At 42.8% G+C, this 22,694-nt stretch overlaps 2 protein-coding genes across 4 annotated transcripts in view; one reads left to right on the top strand and one right to left on the bottom strand.

Annotated features, from left to right (window-relative positions):
• Nucleotides 1-16,033: 16,033 nt before the first annotated feature.
• Nucleotides 16,034-20,220, bottom strand: RGS9BP (regulator of G protein signaling 9 binding protein). Its single transcript, XM_060788327.2, has one exon. It carries the CDS (start codon nt 18,274-18,276, stop codon nt 17,563-17,565), a length of 714 nt encoding a protein of 237 aa, XP_060644310.1. The 5' UTR covers nt 18,277-20,220; the 3' UTR covers nt 16,034-17,562.
• A 1-nt stretch (nt 20,221) lies between these two features.
• Nucleotides 20,222-22,694, top strand: part of ANKRD27 (ankyrin repeat domain 27) — a 77,499-nt gene continuing 75,026 nt past the window's right edge. For 2 of the 3 annotated variants that reach the window (XM_067471094.1, XM_067471097.1), the window contains exon 1: nt 20,276-20,393. The gene's annotated coding sequence lies outside the window, so the exon portion shown is untranslated. The other variant, XM_067471095.1, reaches the window with a different exon arrangement.

Here is a 22,694-nt window from a genome sequence, read left to right as displayed (position 1 = left end):
CAGCCCTTTAAGGGCGACTCATTGCGGCTAATCTATCTATCTATCTAATCTATCTATCTATCTATCTAATCTATCTATCTAATCTATCTATCTATCTATCTATCTATCTATCTAATCTATGTAATCTATCTAATCTATGTTATCTATGTTAGCTATGTAAATAAAAATGTAATGTTCATTTGTGGGATTCAAATAATAATAATAATAATAATAATAATAATAATCACTTTATTTATACCCCGCCACCATCTCCCCAAGGAGACTCGGGGCAGCTTACATGAGGCCAAGCCCAACAATATAATACATCAGTATAAACCAACACAGCAATAAAATAAAAAAATACAATACAAAACAAAACCATTATAAGTTAGGTTCTTGTGGGTTTTTTCGGGCTATAGAGCCATGTTCTAGAGGCATTTCTCCTGACGTTTCGCCTGCATCTATGGCAAGCATCCTCAGAGGTACATAAAACCATTATAAATAACATAACAGCAATAAAACACAACATTTAAAAACACAAGGATCCAACAATGTTGACCATAACTAAAAAAACACTGGATTAATTGACGCCAAATTTGGACACAATACACGTATCAGGGCAATGAGAGATCATCACTCATAAAAATGCTGGAAAACACAGCAGAAGAGACTTACAAAGCCAAAAAACCCAAAAAATCCATTATAATGCAGGTGCAAATTCACATATATACACATATGTATACACACACAAAACACATATACACAGACTGGGCCACAGCCATACGTGGCAGTGGATGGCTAGTCTACATACATTAAAATGTAATCTTCATTTTGAGTGACATCATAACTCAAAACCCACTGGACGAATTGCTGCTAAATTTGGCCACAAGATACCTACTAACGCAAGAAATGACCATCACCCAAAAAAATTGATTTTATCATTTGGGAGTTATAGTTGCTGGGATTTATAGTTCACCTATAATCAAAGAGCATTCTGAACTCCAACAACAATGGAATTGAACCAAACTTGGCACACAGAACTCTCCTGACCAACAGAAAAACCTGGAAGAGTTTGGCGGGAGCTGACCTTGAGTTTTGGGGTTGTAATTCACCTACATCCAGGGAGTGCTGAGGATTCAAACAATTATGGATCTCGACCAAACTTGGCATGAATACTCAATATGCCTAAATGTGAACACAGATGGAGTTTGGGGTAAATAGACCTTGACATTTGGGAGTTGTCATTACTGGGATTTATAGTTCACCTACAATCAAATAAATAAAGCCTGACTACTCATTGGAGGGAAGAATAGTAGAGGCCAAGATGAAGTACTTTGGCCACATCATGAGAAGAAAGGAAAGCTTGGAGAAGACAATGAGGCTGGGGAAAATGGAAGGAAAAAGGAAGAGGGGCCAACCAAGGGCAAGATGGATGGATGGTGTCCTTGAAGTGACTGGATTGACCTTGAAGGAGCTGGGGGTGGTGACGACCGATAGGGAGCTCTGGCGTGGGCTGATCCATGAGGTCACAAAGAGTTGGAAACAACTGAACGAATGAACAACAAACAACAATCAAAGAGCATTCTGAACCCCACCAACGATAGTATTGGGCCAAACTTCCCACACAGAACCCCTATGACCAACAGAAAATACTGTGTTTTCTGATGGACTCTGGCAAGCCTTCTGACACCCCTTGCAACCCCCCCTCAAGGGGTCCCAACCCCCAGGTTGAGAAATGCTGCCTTAAGGCCATCCAGTCCAATTCCCTTCACCAGCGCAAGAGAACATAATCAAAGCTCTCCTAACAAAGAACCGTCCAGCCATAGATATAGATATATATGATTTACACACACACACACACACATATATATGAGAGATATAGCATCATAAATTTGAAAGGGACCCCTATAGAAGGACAATTAAATTTTGCATGTTCCAGAGTAGGCAAACCAAACAATCTCTACATCAACACTGACAAGGAGACAACAAATACTGTTTACCCACAAGCATAAATAAATTACATATATTAGAAACCAACACCTTCTCATTACTTTATTTTCCAGATCACCAGACTGGGCCACAGCAACGCATGGCAGGGGACGGCTAGTAAGTAATAATTTTATTAAGAAAACAGTATACATATGGCAGATAGGGGAGAACGGGCACAGACAGGTAGCAACAGCAGAGATAGGATTCATTTGCATATGTGTGTGAAGCCAATTGGTCATATGCAGATTAGTGTAGGCCCAGGATTTGAAAAGGCTGCTAGGCCAAAATGACAGTTGGGGAGAGCAGAGCTGAACATTTCAACGGGGCGGAGCCAAAGTTCTGAAGGAGGCAGTTAGAATGAGGGAGTTTAAAAATGACAAGAATCTGTGTGTAAAGAGGAGAGTTGGGTTTTTTGAGTGCCTGATAGAAATAAGCAGTTATGAAGATGTGTTAAAGACTTCTGATATAGAGAAGCAGTTAGTTAAATAGAGCTCGAGTTTTAAGGAACATAAGGAAGGCTAGTGTTGCCTTAGTTCAGAATATAATTCAGCCAAGAGTGTGTAAAGCAAGTAACATGTTTGTGAATGTGAAACATTGATAGTTTATTCAGAAAAGTTAACCAAGTAAATGATACTGACTGTAAGCCTCAAGATTGCAACAAAACACAAGTGTAACCACAAGCGTTGGAGCCAGAAGTTATAAATAACCTGTGTTACTTCGTTATCCACAAGAGTGTTTCATTGCCTGTGATATAAAGTACAAAGGTATAACAGCATACAGAAAGTCCCAGCCAATATAAAAGGAGAAACTGAACTAATATAAGGCAGCAAAATGGTTTTTTTTAAAAAAAATAGGAAATAGTCTCTCTCCCTCACCTCACCCTGTTAGGAATGGTGAGGTTTGGAAGTCCAAAACATCTGGAGGGAGGGCCCTTTGGGTAAGCACCCTTTGCGTCTGGCCAGTCTACCAATTCCCAATCCATCTAACAGTATCATTGTCTAGACCACATTTTATTAGCTCCATTGTGAGAATGTCATGGGGCCTTCCTAATGAAATCAAGATATGCTTTTCCAGGAAACTGCTCTCTGTTTCCCCATAAACTTATCCATGACATTGAGAGGAGGGTCATTGTCCTTAGCTTCTCCCTAGCCATTGCCCTTTAACATTAAAAAATACATAAACCTGAAACCAGAGTGCCAGAACCCATCCCCGTCCCTTCCATATTCAGTTATGTTTTCAGCAGTAGACCACTTATTTCCTTGAAAGGTTTCATACACTGTAGTTAGAGCCTAGTAAACAGCTTGGCTGTGAGTGTGTTTTGATTCTAGCTTGGCAGAGTAGCAGAGGTCAGCCAGCTGGCTGATTGTATTTTTAAAAACTGGGGCAAACTAACCAGCATAACTATAATCAGACACACACACGCAAAACTGGACATCTGCTTGCTCTACTTTTTCTCTTAGCTACACTATTTTGTTCATTTCGAAATAAAGGCACACAGATTTGATACTTTGTTGTTGTTTTTTTTATAAAAAACTGTTGAATCCCTTTGTGAACTTACTAGAAGTCCACCAAATTTGGTGAAACCTTTTTTTGGCTAAATGACCTAGCCAAAAGTAGGGTGTGCATTAGATTGGTGTAATATACCATAGTCATTTTAGTGCTGAATGTATTTATTTATTTAGAGCATTTATATGCTGCCCTTCTCACCCCGAAGGGGACTCAGAGCAGCTTACAAGATATATATACAAACAACATATTATATTATTAGCATAGTACAATTTCATTATTATATATTATTATGTTGTACTCAGGTTGCGTTGCAGCAGGTGATCTGTAGTTCGTAGGTTGTAGTTTGCAACCTGAGCCCCCTCTGGGGGTTGGTGCTCATCTCAATTTCTAAGCCAAAGAGCCAGCATTGTCCGTAGACAATGTGGCCAGCATGACTGCATGGAGCGCCGTTACCTTCCCACTGGAGCGGTACCTATCAATCTACTCACATTTGGATGTTTTCAAACTGCTAGGTTGGCAGAAGCTGGGGCTCACAGCGGAAGCTCATGCCACTCCCTGAATCGAACCTGTGACCTTTCGGTCAACAAGCTCGGCAGCTCAGCGGTTTAACCCACTACGCTACTGGGGTCGTATTATTATTATTATTATTATTATTATTATTATTATTATTATTGAAAGGGTCTTTGAGTGAAATTTGCAAATGCTAAGCAAGGGGTTTTAAATGAAATTAACAGCAAAAGAGAAATATACACTTTCTCTGTAGAAAAAGAGCAACACGGAAGAAAATGTTTTTAAGAAACAAGATGCGACATGTAGAGGTCATACAAAGTTCAAGCTTACATAGGCAGTTGTGTTGTGGTTAAGCCAAAGGTTGTGGTTAAGTACAGAGTCTGCAGGTACAAGAAGGTACTTTCCATCAAAAGATCAAAGGAGAGGGGCTGGAAAGAGAGTACTTTCCATGACCTATTACTTGAATATAAAGGTCAGCAGAAACAGAGGAGGGGGTGGCAGTCTTTGAAAACTCATACAGAAGTGATGACTGTCCATCTCATGCTGATCAGCTTGAATAAATGGTGTCTTACATGAACCAATTGGACTCTGTGGATTTCTTCGAAAAGGGACCCTGCACCCTAAACCCGCGATCCCTTACATTATTATTATTAGTAGTAGTAGTAGTAGTAGTATATTGTATTACATTATAACATTAAAAATATAATATGCATATACACATTAATATATTATAATCCAAGCAAAAGGCAAAACTGCTTCAGGAGAATTTGGAGTGCCTATTTGAGGGATGTCATCTCTAATTTAAAGCCATGGCTCAATGCTATGCCATCTTGGGATTTGTAGTATGATGAGACATCAGCCTTCCTTGGCAGAAAAGGCTTCAGACCTTGTAAAACTACAGCTGCCATGAACCAAGGCAGTTAGAGTGCATTTATTCTACAGCCTAGATCAGTGGTTCTCAACCCTCTTAATGCTGTGACCCCTTAATACAGTTCCTCATGTCGTGCTGACCCCCAACCATCACTTTATTTTCGTTGCTACTTCATAACTGTCATTTTGCTACTGTTATGAATTCTAATGTAAATATTTGATATGCAGGATGTATTTTCATTCACTGGACCAAATTTGGCACAAATACCCAATACGCCCAAATTTGAATACTGGTAGGGTTGAGGAGGGATTGATTTTGTCATTTGAGAGTTGTTTTTGCTGGTGTAAAACATGACACAACGAACAAATGACACACACACACATATATATGTATAAAACCAGTAGACTAAAGTAGTGGTGGTGTGTGTAGCTGAGACTTCACTTTTATAATGTTTTTACTTGAGGCACTTTTTAAAAAAAGTAGTAACTCATTACTCCAACCAGAGTCCTTTCTTCCAATATCTTCAGCCGCCTTCTTCTGAGGTAAATCTTCTCAATAAATGGTCATGAGTCTTAATTGTAAAGAACTGATCAAGGAAATATTTATTTAAGGATTCACAGGTATACAACGTTTGATGGTTATTCTGTATTCCTTTAAATGTTGTTACAGTTGACTTTAAACAGTTTCCAATATGTCTCTCAGTATGGCTTTTACTTCCACCAGACTGGTTTTAAATTTATTTCACTGCAAAGTATCTTTCTTCTCTTAACTGACAATTCAAGGCACTGACTTGCCTTTTTCTCCCTTCAGCTTGTTGTTCATTCGTTCAGTCATTTCCAACTCTTAGTGACCTCATGGACCAGCCCACGCCAGAGCTCCCTGTCGGCCGTCACCACCCCCAGCTACTTCAAGGTCAATCCCTTTCGCTATCTCCACTGAAGTTATGAATTACTACTGGGATTTCTTTTTCCCCTTAGCTCACGAGCTACTTGCTCATTTAAACAGAGTCCAGTTGACTTTCTAAACACACAGGCTGAAGACTTAAATCCCTTGGTTCGGTTTCTCAACACACCAGAACCACTTTCCTCTTTGGCTTCCTCACCAAAGACTGACCAAAAGAAAGTGACATTATAGATTGCCTGCTCCTGCCAAGTGGCAGTTAGCTCCGCCTCTTTGACTTTTCTAACTTGGATACATTCTAACAGCCGGTTCTATTGCTATGGCCACACCTCAGCTCAGGTTTCAATGCCTGCTCCTGCCAGGTGGCAGTTAGCTCCGCCCCTTTGGCTTCTCTAACTTGGATACATTCTAACAGCCGGTTCCGCCGCTATGACAACACTTCAGCTCAGGCGACACATAAGCTGGCCTGCACTTATCATATACCAACATCAATAAACACATTTAAAACATACATTATAATTAGCTATTTAGTTACACCGGGATTCATAGTTCACCTGCAATCAAAGAGCATTCTAAACTCCCACGACCAACAGAAAATACTGGAAGGGTTTGGTGGGAACTCACCTTGAGTTTTGGAGTCGTAGTTCACCTACATCCAGAGAGCACTGTGGACTCAAACAATGATGGTTCTGGACCAAGTTTGGCACGAATACTCAATATGCCCAAATGTGATCACTGGTGGAGTTTGAGGAAAATAGACCTTGACATTTGGGAGTTGTAGTTGCTGGGATTTATAGTTTGCCTACAGTCAAAGAGCATTCTGAACCCCACCAACGATAGAATTGGGCCAAACTTCACACACAGAACCCCCATGACCAACAGAAAATACTGTGTTTTCTGATGGTCTTTGCAACCCTTCTGACACCCACTTGCAACCCTCCCAGGGATCCTGACCTGGGAGATTAGGCTGACTTGCTGATGTGTTGACTTATATAGAACTGATGGATTGCCCCTTGGATGATGATTTAAACCGGTGACCGCTGACTGATTGATTGTTTTTATACTGTTTTTATATTGTTTTATACTGTTTATACTGTTTTATATTGTTACTAGCTGTCCCCTGCCATGCATTGCTGTGGCCCACTCTTGTGGTCACGGGGGTTTTGTGTGGGAGGTTAGGCCCAATTCTATCATTGGTGGGGTTCAGAATCTCTGTGATTATAGGTGAACTATAAATCCCAGAAACTACAACTCCCAAATGTCAAGGACTATTTCCCCCAAACTCCACCAGTGTTCACATTTGGGCATACTCTACTTCTGTAGAGTTTGGTCCAGATCCATCATTGTTTGAGTCCACACTGCTCTCTGGATGTAGGTGAACTACAACTCCAAAACCAAAGGACACTACCCACCAAACCCTTCCAGTATTTTCTGTTGGTCATGGGAGAACTGTGTGCCAAGTTTGGTTCATTTCCGTCGTTGGTGGGGTTCAGAATGCTCTTTGATTGTAGATGAACTATAAATCCCAGCAACTACAACTCCCAAATGACAAAATCAAATTTTTTGAGTGAAGGACATACATTGGGTTGTTAGGTTTCTTGTGTCCAAATTTGGTGTCAATTCCCCCAGTGGTTTTTGAGTTCTGTTAATCCCACAAACGAACATTACATTTTTATTTATATAGATTATATTGCCGTTAAATTGTGTATCTATGTTTTTGATGTGGGCGCCATGGGGTGCCAATTTGTTAGCTGTCCTGAATCCCTCTGCGGAGGTTGAGATAGGACGGGATATAAAAGCCTGAAATAAATAAACGTTGGCCTAGAACAGTGGTTCTCAACCTGGGGTCCCCAGATGTTTTTTGCCTACAACTCCCAGAGATCTCAGCCAGTTTACCAGCTGTTAGGATTTCTGGGAGTTGTAGGCCAAAAATATCTGGGGACCCCAGGTTGAGAATCACTGGCCTAGATGTACCCCACCGTTTTCTTTTCAGTTGCTGGAACCTTTGGTGCTTCCAACTCATTTTGTTTTTAAAGAAGGAACTCTAAGCAGGCAGCAACTGTAATGCACACCTTTTGGGGCCAAATGAGTGTGCTTTCAGTTGCTGCACATTATATTTGGTAGTAAACGTTTTTTTTTGGGGGGGGGGGGTTGGTTTCAGGGTTTTTAAAAGTGAGGCACACATTAAATTTGATGGCACATTAGACTTGAATAAATGCAGGTTTTTCTTTTAACCTTCAGTTACCTCTTCAATGGTACCAGCATTCATTCAGAACGATCATGAAAACTTCAACTGAACAGATAGTAGTGGGTTGCACACATTTTTAAACACATTGTATATTTAGCAGAATTTATAAAGTGGGTGATTGCCTTTTTGCACCATGTTCTTGCACACTGAGTTCTTGCACATGGTGCCTTTTTGCACCATGTTCTGCACACTGTCCAGAGACTTGCCACATGTGCAAAAGGGCAAGATTTAAAAAAGCTGCCATTCCTCCGTAATCCTGCTTGTACTGTATGCTTCCCACGGCAAGCGGCTGCTCACGTTGTAGCCTTACTCTCCCATCCAGACCTCACCCTGCATTAAAAGACTAACATAATCGTATTGGGAGAGAGCATTTAGAGGACTATAATCCAATGGTCTTCCTGAATGACTTTTTATATAATGAAAATCTGTGAAGGGTAAATATGTTGATGAAGAGCTTCACAAAAATTATTTATATACAAATTATTCTGCACTCTTTTAATTTTTAGCCGGAAGGCCAGGAGCTTTAAGGCCTCTTGGATTTTAATTGTATGTAGAAACAATCCCATGACACATGGATTTCCTGGTTTTGTTTTCAATTTAAATGTCACACACAGGAATATTTATTATTCCTTATCCAGTCCTCCTTCGGGTTTTAATATGTGTTGTATGTCAGACTGTGATTGTGTCTGATGTTCATGATGGAAATGGGGATGATGTATCTAATGTTCAGGATGGAAATGGTGATGTTTCTGATGGTGGGCCTGGGCCTGTTGGCAATGGGCATGAGGGTTTGCCTGGGCCTCAGTTAAACTCAGAGGATAGGCTCGAACTGTCTCAGGAAGATTGACAAGGTCACATTCCTGAGAGAGGCTTTTTACGGTCTTTCCCAGAGGAACTGTCTGAGGATGATTTGTCAGGTGCAGAAGCTAATGAGAATGGAGTCAAAAACCGAAGCTTTTAGTGCTCAAGCACAAAGAAGATCAGTTCATTTATAAGAAAAGAGAGATAAACAACCCTTATTTGGGTCTAAGGTAAAGAGAAATGCTTTCCTTTCAGTTTAGGGATCTGTAAAACCTTTATATTGATTTATGGTTCTTGGCAGGGGGTTGAATTAGATGGCCCACAAGGTTTCTTCCAACTCTATGATTCTATGGGAAAGAGTTGCTTCAGTTGCGTCAATGCTGGAATTTCAAAACGGTCTTGCTATCAAGCATTCTTAGTTTCATGTACCAAGTTTTTGCGAAGCTCCTGTTCTCTGTATTGAATATTTTCATGCTGCCTTGATTCATGGATCCTTTTACCTTATTTACCTTGTTTTGCCTTGAAGTTCATGGATTATTCTGTTTTGGAACTTTACCATTTTTGCTATTTTTACTACTTTGTCTATATATATTCTTCAATAAACTGCTTGCTAATTTTACCAGTGCTTCATGCAGTCATGCTGGCCACATGACCTTGGAGGTGTCTATGGACAAAGCTGGTTCTTCGGCTTAGAAATGGAGATGATCACCACACCCCAGAGTCGGACACTACTGGACTTCATGTCAGGGGAAAACATTTAACCTTTAATTTTAGCAAGTTGGTGTGGTGTTTAAGGTCAGAGAGGGGTTCCTGCTCTAGTATGCAACAATATGAACAAAAACAGATTAAAATTTGTGTGCCTTTAGTTCAAGATGCATAGCATCTGGTATTCAATTTTGCAATCAGAAAACTCCTTAAATTCATAAATTCTAACGGAACCCCATCATTTTCCTCTCCCTTCTACATGAAAGGCTTGGCTGCTACTAGTGAACTAGTTTTCTAAATCAGAGATCAAAATCCTGATTCAAGCAACTTCACTTTAAATTGGGAAAATATATGGAACATCTAGGTGAATGTGGTTTAACTATATCCCTGAGAAGTAGTTTGGATCCCTCTGTTTTGAAAAGCAGACTCAAAGAATAAAGCCAATTCAGGTTAAAGCGTTATCCCACTGCGTTATGTAATTATCATATAAACATCCAAATGTCTATATTTATCTCACGGCAAAAGTAATTTAAATCAATCCTATACATTTGGAAAAAGTTTTGCATTTTGGACCTCTGTACACATTAAATCAAATTCTGGGCTACATAGATATCGGTCTCGTAAACGTCAGTCCCTTAAGTTGTTGAATTTCAGATCACTACTGGAAATCAGCTAGGATCCAAACACAAAAGAAGAAACAGGCCTTCAACTGCTTATTGAAGTTTTTATACTTCAAACTGTGGTGTTTTTTGGTGGAGAGGGGTGATTGTTTTATAAAAATCTAATGCATTTCAGCCTTATATTATTTATTGGCCATTTTCAAGGGCTAGAGGGAATGTCAATCCCAGCCAGTATCCACAATGGACAGGGATGATGAGAGATGAAATTCAATACTCCCAGTACTGAATTGGGTTATTTGGATGACCTAAGTCAGGCATGGACAAACTTTCTAACTTGGAGGCTGCATGCTAGCACTCCATGCTAGGAGGACTGGCTGCCTGGCAATGGAAGGAAGGGAAGTAGGAAAGGAAGAGAGAAGGAAGGATGAAAGGGAGGAATAAAAGCTTGGAAGGAGAAACAGGAAGAGAGGGAATGAGGGAGGAAAGAGGGAAGGAGAGACAAAAGGGAAGGAAGGATGATAGGGTAGAAGGGAAGGATAAAGGAAAGAGAGAATGAAGGAAAGATAAAAGGGAAGGAAGGAGAAAGTAAGAGAGGGAAGGAGGGAGGAAAGAGGGAAGGAAAGACAAAAGGGAAGGATGATAGGGTGGAAGGGAAGGGGGATGGAAAAAGAGAAGGAAGGGTGAAAGGGTGGAAGAGAAGGATTGAAAGGAAGGATAAAGGAAAGAGAGAATGAAGGAAAGATAAAAGTGAAGGAAAGGAAGGAAGGAAGGAGAAAGAGGAATAGAGAGAGGAAAGAAGGAGGGCAGAAAAGGGTGGAAGAGAAGGATGGAAGGAAAAAGAGGGGGAAGGGAGGGAAGTAAGGAGGCAAGAAAGAGAGGCGGAAGGAAAGACAAAAGGGAGAGAAGGGTAGAAGGAGGGAAAGAAGGGAAGAAGGAAGGAAAGAGGGAAGGAAGGATGAAAGGGTGGAAGGGAATGGAGGGAGGGAGAAAGGGAGAGAAGGGAGGGAGGAAAGAGAGAAGGAAGGAGAAAGGGAGAGAGGGAAGGAAAGACAAAAGTGTGGAAGGGAAGGGAAAGGAGGGAGGAAGGGAGGGAAGGAGGAAGGAAGAATGAAAAAAGTGGAAGTAGAAAGAGGGAGGGAAGGAGGAAGGAAAGAGAGAAGGCAGGAAGAATAGGATGGTGAGAGAGAGGAGGGCCTGAAAAAAGGGCCCAAGAGCTGCATCTAGCCCCTGGGCCTGGGTTTGCCCATACCTGATCTAAATGATTTAGTGAGGAACCCAGCTCCATTTGATTGATAATCTTATACTCAGACATCTGTTGTTTTACTCACACATAAAAAGGCCCTGGAAACACATTGACAAGTTAACAGAAGAGACTTTATTTTAAATAAATAATAGCAACAGGCTTTATCCTGAGCACAAAAACCCACGCTCTTACACAGATGGAATGATACCAGCTCATTATAATTTAACTCTTGCAGAATCATTGTAAAACAGATTTGTAATACAGACCTTCAACAAACATCTCAACAAGTAGAAATCCAAAGTGCTTTTATTTCTTTTATACCACAGTTGGTATTTATAATTTCTCATCGCCTTCAGTCATGATACCTGAATTTGTCATACTCCTCCTCACTCCTTTTACAAAAAGAAATCTTCCCTTGCTCTCTCCACTGAAAATATACATTCTTACTCAAGAAAAATGGCTAAGGCTGTAAACATGAGAGTCAGGCTTTATTTTTCTTCTTAAAAAAGTGTGTACAAATTTTAACAAAAGTTAAACTTCAGCTTTAACTCATCTTTTAAAGGTATTCAGTAAGTCTGTAGTTGCAGCAAGTTTTCATAAATATAACTGCTAAGAAGTATTGTTTAAAAAAATGTCAAGTGACTGAACAACATACTAAACTTCTTCTAGAAAGCAACTGGAATGTGCCAGGCTTCATTTTAATGACAATCGGACATGTATTTGGTGAAACCAAATTCTCATTGGTATGGCTTGAAGTGCAAATTTACGAATACATCATGGGTAACATCTATACGTCTCTTTGCCTCCTTTGCATTCAGTCAGATTCCCAGACCAAGTGATCGGCGTCTGTCTGCGGATCACGTTGCACAAGCCATTGTCCTGGGCATCCTTGGATAATTAATGGTAGAGGTATTAGATAATTAGAAAGTGGCAATCCTGTGTCACACTTTCTTCCGTCTTTACATTTCATGAACATGAATGGATGCCCAGTTGATGGCTGGAATGATCTTGAGAAACAGGCAAGAAGTAAATCTGAATCATATTTTAAGAGAGATATAAGTAATACAATTCTGATACCCATTTACAAACATGCCTAAATCTCCATCTTAAAACATGGTTACTTAAAAACCAGAAATGCTGCCTGGTTCTGCCACAGAATAATCGTCTAGGCAGGTAGTGCATTACAATATTATGGATTTATGCAACAAATACATCAGATCATTTGCAAAACAAATTCTGAACATCACAAAAACTGAATTACACCTCATAAACCTTACAGCCCCCGGTGGCACAATGGGTTAAACCCTTGTGCCAGCAGGACTGAAGATCCACAGGTCAGAGGTTCGAATCTGGGGAGAGCACGGATGAGCTCCCTCTGTCAGCTCCGGCTCCCCATGTGGGGACATGAGAGAAGCCTCCCACAAGGATGATAAAATATCAAAAAACATCCGGGCATCCCCTGGGCAATGTCCTTACAGACAGCCAATTCTTTCGCACCAGAAGCGACTTGCAGTTTCTCAAGTCACTCCTGATACAAATAAATAAATAAATACAATCCTACAAAAACATATAGATGAGTAACAGCCCATACAGATTGAAATGATAAAAAATAATCTTACTCTCAGCTACTGAATCTGTATTTCCTGGTTGTGCCAGAACAAGCACTGCTGCAGAGCTGCTTGGACTGGGGTCTGGAATGTGCAAAGAATACAGAATTGTTCCTGACAAGAATACTATAAAGTGACAATTCAAACATGAAAATCTGGTCTCCTGCTGCTCTCTTCCCAGCATTTAAGCACTGTCATTTGCAGAAAGTTTGAAGTGCAAGTGTTGCCCCATTTAAAAAGGTCTGTGGCTCACATGCCTAGCCCTTGTGATAGCAAAGGTGGGATCTTATCAACAAACGATTGAAGTGGCAGTGGACAGATAAAGAGGATCAATAGCAGCAGTCTCAGAACTTCTACATGCAAAGTGGGGTATTTTAGCACCAATATGAATTAAAAATTGTTAGATTATTTCTGCAGTCTCAAATAAAATCCCAAACGCATTCCTTCAATGAAACAGAGGTATTCACAATCATATACCAACAGATTTGATGCACTAAATAATTAACTAAGGATGCCATCTTAAAACACTGGCTTATTGAACAATTTTAGTTTGGACTCTTTATTCTTCTGTTAACGCCTTCAGAAGGCTTCCCTGGTTACATCCTTCACACAAAAAATAAGAGACTTCTTTGACAACATGTGCCTGTCACTTCGAAGTCCACCATTATTTACATTCTATAAAATGTGCAGGACAGAAGCCCATCCTGGCCAGATATATCCTGACATATATTCTATATGCATATATGCTTATAAGTAAATAAGCTTAAATATACAATTCTAAAGCCAACATAGGCATACTGTAGTCCTCAAGGAGAATGTGGCTAGCAGCAGGCAATATATTAGATTGTTTTTCATAACGTGACTGACTACCCATCTAACCGAGACATGGGTACATGAAAGTGAATGCCACAGTATTTCAGTAACAGCTCCATTCTTAGTTAGGTCCAATATATACAGTGGGGCTTACTTAAATAAGTACATACAGGCATGCATCTTTGCAGAATGTTCTATTGCATGTACCATCAGACATAGGTACTTCAAATGCCCAGCATTCTTAAAACTACACACAACCCTTGAATCCACTGGAGCCTTCTGTGCAAACATACATGGGATTTGGCTATACATATCTAGTTGTAAAGACAATAATGAGATCATCACACCAATGCGAAACTTCCCTTGGGAAAAAGGAAAACATTTCCAAGCACTGTTAAGGTTGGAAACTGCAGTTTTCAGTGCCTTAACTTCCATAGGGTAAAAGATGGAGATAGTTTCCCCTTACTACTTTTTCTGGCATTGGAACCATTTTGTTTGCTGTTAGCTTGATCCATCTATAGAAAGCTACCCTAGACAATATGGGGTACTATCAGACTACTGACAGTATAGGGTACTGGTTGGTACTATCTGGACTCTAGACATAGTATTGTGAGAGGGGAAGAGTGAATGATTAAAACCTGCTTTCGTGTCATCTAGCCCACTGACTTAGTCTCACGTTTAGGGGGCAGGAATCCGACTTGTAGAACCGAGCAGTTCCTGGCCATAGGTCCAGAGGGATTGGCAGTAGCACCCATGATTTTATGGATAACATTTCCCCCAGCTCTCCTACCATGTTTTAAAAATAAATAGATAAGAAACATTTGATAGTGGAATATGCTCAGAGTTTGGTGGGCTCACCTTCTCTGAAGCTATTTAAACAGAAGTTGGATGGCATCTATTGAGAGGACTTTGAGTGTGTTTTCCTGCATGGCAGAATGGGGTTGGACTGGATGGCCCCTGTGGTCTCTTCCAACTCTATGAATCTTTGATAAACACCCTAATACATTCAAAGGAGAGGCCTATTATCTGGAGAGGCACGCCTCAAAGTGCTCCTATGGTTCAGACCACATGCCATCAGTGTCAATCAGTTTAAATTACTGACTGAATGAGCAAAATAGAAAATTTTGCTCATTCATTTGCAAACCACTCTGACTAAAATGCTGCTCTTTAAGAATAGTTTAGACAGGAACATGCCTGCACAGGAGGGAATTCTTGTGTTCTTTATCAATGCCCTTTAACAGTTTTATGTAATCTGTGTATTGTACATTTCATAAAGAACAGAGAAAGCATGTGTGGTGGGTGCTGATAAATTTCAGTTGTGAAAAACTAAGCTATTCCACATTTAGTTGAAGCCCTACGTTTACATTCCATTCAGCTGTCAGTTTTTCAAAGGGCTTGTATCAGATACAGGCCCAAGCATTGCCATCCAAGTCACATTATGTCAGTGCTTGAGCAGGTCAGGATTATAAGATTGATTCTAATCGCCTTGATTCCTGCAGGTAAATATATAAATCCCATTATAAGTAATAGGAGATGCACATGTGTAAAGCTCAGAGTGTCAACGTGAGATCAGGTGTCTTATTTGTACCATAGAATTAAACTGGATCAGTCTGGCATTTCAGGTAGGACTAGAAAAGACAGTATAATTACCCAGGGTTACAAAGGATCCCAAAGAATACTTGGGATCCTTAGAGAGCCACTGTCAGTCATACAGGACTAGAGGGACCAATGGCCTGTATTACTATAAGGCAGCTTCATATATTCCTACATAAAATTTAACACCATGCTGTACTGCACATCAAATAAAAGTCAGTTGCACTGAAAACCCAGATCACACCAACATTAGATCAAAGCAACTTCCACAAACATAAGCAGAAAAATACCTCCATAAAAATGTAGACTGATGCTGCAGTCCACAAACACTGACTGGCACACGAACCTTAACATTTTAAGTATGTTTCAACCCAAACATACTTATTAGGGAAGATGTCCTATTTAATTCAGCACTGCTAAACAATATTCCAAATAGCCTTAGGATCTTGTTCTACCTAACACGGTTCCTATGCATACGAATTACAGTTTAACTAAGGTCAACACAGAGGACTCAGCCATAAATGTCAATCTCTGCATATAGCATGGCATTGTATATGAATTTATTTATTTATTTATAAATATGACTGGCATGGAGTTAAGAACCAAAATACCAAGAAGTAGAGTTTCCTTCCCATCACCCCCCCCCCCCCCCCAACAAAGGAGAAGAAAATCATGTTATGCAATCATAAATTGAAAACTGGGCTTCTTAAGATTCCTGTAAATGGTGCTTAATCTTCCTCTTGTTGTTTTAGGTTGCATTTAACATTGTACGCTTGCCAAAGATGCAATTAGTCTCCCCATCCCCATAAAGATCCAGGTCTCTATGCAATTTGATCCCAGAAACAGACTTTCAGTCATAACTCCAGAGATTAAAAAGAAAACAAAAGAATGCTTTTTTAGAAGGAGGAAACAAATCCCCTGCTCAGTCCAGAGACACTATTCCTTATGTTTAAAGGGAATACTATCTAATTCCTAAATCTCTCTGTTTTGTCCCTTAATCCATCCCAACCTCCAAATGATGTGCAATTTGTAAACATGGGTCACCACCGGAGGCAGCTATTCACAAACCACATCGGCTTCTGGTTACTTAGAATAGCGGATCTACAAATAGCAACTCAATCCTTACTATAGCTGGTAGTGTAATACCTCTCTTTCATTAACTCTGAAGGGCCCAGCGAACAGGTGTTCCCCCTTTTACTCTAATAAAGGTGTATGTACCTTGGATACAGGCTGTTCTGTAAAGCTAGAATATCTCAAATTGTATCTGGTTCAGGGTCAGGAAAAGAGCACAGACCCCTTTTCCAGCAACATGGATCCCAGTCTCATGATACACTGGCTTTTTCTTTAAACCCAAATACAGGTGTACTTTGGATATAAGCTGTTCTGTAAAGCTAGACGATCTCAAAGCATAGCCGGCTTGGGATATGTGCAGAGACTAAGGGCCCTTCCACATAGCTCTGTATCCCAGAATATCAAGGCAGAAAATCCCACAAAATGTGCTTTGAACTGGGTTATCAGATAATGTGGCATTTTCTGCCTTGATATTCTGGGATACAGGGCTGTGTGGAAGGGCCCTAAATCCTTTTTCCAGCAACATGGATCTCAACCCCAGACAACAAGTTTTCCTTACACAGAAAACATTGCGGCCTTCTCCTTTTACTCAAAAGTGTATGTACCTCAAAATACTGTCCTGTAAAGCTAGAATACCTCAAAGTGCAAACGGTTCAAAGTCTGGGCACAGTGCAGACATCTTTCCCAACAACATGGATCCCAACCCCGGATAACAAATTTCCCCTGTGCAGAAAACACATTTTACTCCAATAAAGATGTACCTTTTCCTCTTACTGCAATAAAGGTGTATGTACCTTGAATATAAGCAGATCTGTAAAGCTAGACTATCTCAAAGTGCAGCTGGTTCAGGATCTGGGCATCCCAATCCCAGATAACAAGTTTCCCTGTGCAGAAAACACCTTTTACTCCAATAAAGGTGTATGTACCTCAGATATAGGCTGTACTGCAAAGCTAGAATCTCTCAAAGCGTGGCTGGCATGGGCAGAGACCTCCAGTGACCTTTCACGGCTGTAGCATGGCTGCCCACCATAGGAGTTCCCCTGAGCAAGGCGTGGGCCTGGCCCTCCTTCCCTTCCAGGACCTCTGGAAGGCAGAAGTGTTCCTCAGGAGAGCTTGGCCACGCAGACAGCCAGGATGACGGCCACAAGGAGGACGGCAGTGAAGACAATGCCGGCCAGGGCCCTGTTGATGTCGCAGAAGGCCTTGGGCTCCTCGGCGGAGACAAGGCCCAGTGAGGAGGCTCCAGCACTGGCTGTGGAATGGAGCTCGGCGCCGGGGTCCTGCTTGGCCTCCACGGTCCACTGGGGGACGCTGACCTTCATCTCCATCTCATAGCGCATCTCTCCCACCTGGTTGATCTCGTTCTCCAGGTCCTTGAGGTCGGCGGCGTCGATGTCATGCCCGGCCTCGTACTTCATGTTCTGGGCACTCATGGCCCGGGCAGCCACGGCCGAGGTCCCTCCACTGAGGCCCGTCTGGATGAGGGGCTTCTTGGGCACATTGAGTGGGAACTCCTGCCCCAGCTCCAGGGCGCGACGCATGTCTGCCTCCAGCAGCTCCAGGCAGGTGGAGAAGAGCACCCAGAGCCGCTCAAGCTCTGCCCGCTCCTCCTTCCCCGTGGTCTTGTCGCGCAGTGCCGTCGTCAGCCGAGTCCGAGCTGCCACCGCCAACTCCTGGGCTTTGCGCCGCGTCTTCTGCAGCTCCTCACGCAGGTTCTGCGAGTCCGAGGCCCCACCGATTGTCAGCACCAGGTGCCGGTAGCAGGCCGTCACTTTACTCAGTGCATCCAGCAGTGCCTTGCACTCCTCTTTCGCCATGGTGGACGCGAACCTGGCCTCACTTTAGGCAGTTTCTATGCCAGGAGGAGAAGGCCGTCAGGCTGCGTGGAGGGGATCAGGCTGAAGAAGGACCGCTCTCGCTCGCAGCAGCTCCCCAACATCTCCAGAAAAAGGTCTCTTCCTTGCCTGAAGGACACAAAGTTGAGGAAGATAGTTGCAAAAAAAGGCCCACTCTGCTCCTTGACCTCCTCTTCAGGGCTTCTCCTCCTTGTCGCCCTCGACCAAAAGACTCAAAGGTTCACTGAGCTCTTTCTTCTTTTCTTAGACACAAAGCTCCAAGAAAGGCCAGCTGGGTTCCTTCTCCTCACCAAAAATTCCTTCTCCTCACCAAAAAGATACAAACCCGTGGAAGAAAGTGCAAGAAAGACGTACAGGGATCCTTGCCATTATTTTCATAAACCCAAGGGCTTGTCCTCCACGGCTGAAAAACACGAACCCAAGGGGGAAAATGCTAGATAGGCCCGCTCTGGTCCTCGTCCTCTTCTTCCTCAGCCAAAAAGAGACAAAGCTGAAGGAGAAAGTACAAGAAACATCTACTCGGCTCTCTCTCCTCTTCCTCCACTCAAAACAGGGAGCTGTAAGAAAAAAATGCAAAAAAATTAATCTCCTGGGTTAATTCTCTTCACCCAAAAGGTACAAAGCTGAGGGGGGAAAGTGCAAGAAAGGCCTGCTGGGCTTCTCCTTATCTTCTTCACCTGAAAGAGACGAAGCCGGAAGGGGGAAAGTGCAAGAAGTCAGCAGTGGGCTCCTTCTTTTCATTCAAAAGACTTAAAGCTGAGGAAGAAAGTGCCAGCAAGGCCCGTACTCATCTCAAGGGCTTCTTCTTGCCTTCCTCCTGGAAAGGTGTAAAGTTGAGGGTTGGAAAGGGCAAGAAATCCCTACTGTGTTCTTCGCCCTCTTCTTCTTCACCCAAAAGACTCAAAGCTGAGGGAGAAAGTAGGGTCTCCTCTTCTTCTTGGCTCCAAAGACAAAATGCCAGCAAAGCCCGTACTCGTCCTCTTCTTTGACCCAAGGGCTTCTCCTCCTTGCCTTCCTCCTGGAAAGGTGTGAAGCTGAGGGTTGGAAAGAGCAAGAAATCCCCACTGGACTCCTCGCCGTCCTCTTCTTCACCCAAAAGACTCAAAGCTGAGGGAGAAACTAGGATCTCCTCTTCTTCTTGGCCCCAAAGACAAAATGCCAGCAAAGCCTGTACCCGTCCTCTTCTTTGACTCAAGGGCTTCTCCTCCTTGCCTTCCTCCTGGAAAGGTGCGAAGGTGAGTGTTGGAAAGGGCAAGGAATCCCCACTGGACTCCTCGCCGTCCTCTTCTTCACCCAAAAGACTCAAAGCTGAGGGAGAAAGTAGGGTCTCCTCTTCTTCTTGGCTCCAAAGACACGAAGCTGAGGAAAAAACTAGGATCTCTTCTTCTTGGCTCCAAAGACAGGAAGCTGAGGGAGAAACTGGGATCTCCTCTTCTTCTTCACCCAAAAGTCTCAAAAGCTGAGGGGGAAAAAGGAAGGTTCCCTGGGCTCTTTCTCCTTATCCAAAGCTGAGGGGGAAAGTGCAAGAACCCCCTTCCAGGCTCTCTCTCCTCTTCTTGCACGAAGCTGAGGGGGGAAAAGTGCCAAAAAATAAAACAAATCCCCTTGACCTCTTTCTCCTCAGGGAAAAGATGCAAAGCTGAGGGAAGGAGGGGGGAAAGTACACGAAGACTCCACTTGGCTCTTTCTCTTCTTCTTAGCTGAGGGGAAAGGTTCTCTAGGCCTCTCCTCCTCCTCCTCTCCTCCCTCTCTTGGCGGCCCTCAAGGCCCGGGGGCGAAGGCGGAGAGACCCCTTTAAGGCCTTCCTCTCTCCCCCGCGCTCTCTCTCTCTCTCTCCCCGATAAAAAGCGGCCTCAGCCCTCCGCGCCGCCGCTGCCTCTCCCAAGCTCCACCTCCGCCGCCTGAGGGGACGCGCCAGGCCTCATTGGCCCTCCCAAGAGCAGCAGGAGGAGGAGGTAAGGCTAGGCCCGGGGCGGGGGAGGAATGGCGGCCAGGAGGAGGAGGAAGAAGAGCAAGAGCGGGGCTGCTGAGGGGAGCTCGCCGCCCGCCTTGACTTAGAGGGGGAAGGAAGCAAGCTGGTAAGTGGAGGCAGCCACGAGTAAGGAAGAGGGAGGGGGCCACCCCCGCCAAGGCCTCGCCCCTCTCCTGCGGCCCGGCGCTGCGTTTCCTGTGGTGAAGAGGCCGGGCCCAAATGGGCCGCCCTCTCCCTGGCCTGGCCTGGGCACCTCGCCCGCCGCCTTGCCTGCCTTAAAACGCCAAGGGACACCTTCCCCCTTCCTTCCCGTCTTCCCTTCCTTCCCATCTTTCCTTCATGCATGTGCCTTGAATACTTTTTAAAACCAGGTTCCTTCCTTCCTTCCTTCCTTCCTTCCTTTCTTTCCTTCTTGTATTTTCTTCATGCCTTGCCTTCACTTCTTCCCTTTCTTCCCTTCTCTTTTCAAGCTTTCTCTTCCTATTTCTCTTACCTTCTTTCATTCCTCTTTCCCTTCTTTCCTTCATCTATTTCCTTCCTTCCCTTCTTCCCTTCCTTCCCTTCTTTCCTTCATCTATTTCCTTCCTTCCCTTCTTCCCTTCCTTCCCTATCTTCCCTTTATGAATGTGCCTTGAATACTTTTTTTTAAAGCAGGTTCTTTTTATTGCAATTTTCAGTGACTGAAAAGTTATTCACAACACGTGTCCTTCATGCCTTGCCTTCCTCTCTTCCTTTCCTCCATTCTTTCAAGCCTTCCCTTTCCTCCCTTCTTTCATCCCTCCCTCCACTCCTTCATCCATTGCCTTCATTCTTTCTCTTCTTCCCTTCTTTCCCTTCTTCTCTTCATGCATTTCCTTCCCCTCTTCCCATCCCTTATTACCTTTACTTTCATCTCTTCTTTCCTTCATACATTTCCTTCATTCTTTCTCTTCTTCCCTTCCCTTCCCTTCTTCTCTTCATGCATTTCCTTCCCCTCTTCCAATCCCTTATTTCCTTCCTTTCCCTACCTTTCCTTTCATCTCTTCTTTCCTTCATGCATTTCCTTCCTCCCTTCCTTCTCTTCATGCATTTCCTTCCCCTCTTCCCATCCCTTATTTCCTTTCCTTCCCTTAGCTTTCCTTTCATCTCTTCTTTCCTTCATCCATTTCCTTCATTCTTTCTCTTCTTCCCTTTCCTTCCCTTCTTCATGCATTTCCTTCCCCTCTTCCCATCCCTTATTTCCTTCCCTTCCCTACCTTTCCTTTCAACTCTTATTTCCTTCATTCTTTCTCTTCCTCCCTTCCTTCCCTTCTCTTCATCCATTTCCTTCATTCTTTCTCTTCTTCCCTTCCCATCCCTTCTTCTCTTCATGCATTTCCTTCCCCTCTTCCCATCCCTTATTTCGTTTCCTTCCCTACCTTTCCTTTCATCTCTTCTTTCCTTCATGCCTTATCTTAACTTCTTTCTTAACTCCTTTCTTCCAAGTCTTCCCTTCATTTTTTTCTTTTTTCATCTCTCCCTCCCTTTACTCCTTCATCCATTTCCTTCATTCCTTCTCTTCTTCCTTTCCTTCATGCATTTCCTTCCCATCTTCCCTTCCCTTCTTATCTTCTTGTATTTTCTTCATGCCTTGCCTTCACTTCTTCCCTTTCTGTCCTCCTTTTTTCATGCATTCCCTTCCTTTTTCTCTTCCCTTCATTCATCCCTCCTTCCTTTCATCCATTTCCCTTCTTCCCTTCCTTCCCAGCTTTGCTTCTTGCATTTTCTTCATGCCTAGCCTTCACTTCTTTCCTTTCTTTCCTCCTTTCTTTCAAGCCTTTCCTTCCTTTTCCCCTTCCCTTCTTTCTTTCATGGATTTCCTTCCTTCCCATCTTTTCTTCGTGTATTTCCTTCATGCCTTGCCTTCACTTCTTCCCTTTCTTCCCTCCTTTCTTTCATGCCTTTCCTCCCTGTCTTCTTTCCTTCTTTCATCCCTCCGTCCCTTCTTTCCTTCATCCATTTCCTCCATTCATTTCTGTCTATTCCTTCCCTTATTTTCTTCTTTCCTTCATACATTTCCTTCCCTTTTTTTCCTTCATGCCTTGCTTTCTCTCCTTCCCTTCCTTCCTTCCTTCCTTCCTTCCTTCCTTCCTTCCCTGAGACACTGCTCTGAGGCTTGGTCCATTATTTTTCAATCTCTGGGTCCCTGCCAGCCCAAATGGAGTCCTCTTGGCTCAGTGTTTGGGATCCCGAAAAATTGACAACAATTAAAGATTTCAGAATGTCACCTCCACATTTACACAAATCCTGTTAGTGTTTACAGTGGACTCTGTAAGAAAATGCCTCAGCTGTACTTCAGGAGAAGGAAAACCAGCCTATTTAGCAAACCTTGCAGATGCTGATTTGTTATCAGTCAATGTTTGATTATTATACCTTTTTTATATACCTG

Source organism: Anolis sagrei, chromosome 8 (assembly GCF_037176765.1).
Source record: "Anolis sagrei isolate rAnoSag1 chromosome 8, rAnoSag1.mat, whole genome shotgun sequence".
Classification (NCBI taxonomy): Eukaryota; Metazoa; Chordata; class Lepidosauria; order Squamata; family Dactyloidae; genus Anolis; species Anolis sagrei.
Note: the sequence above shows the minus strand (reverse complement) of the source record. Positions and strands in the feature narration are given on the sequence as shown.

What these genes read in the sequence shown, in the direction of transcription:
- RGS9BP (XM_060788327.2), bottom strand. Translation starts at nt 18,276, where the DNA reads ATGGCGAAAGAGGAGTGCAAGGCACTGCTGGATGCACTGAGTAAAGTG.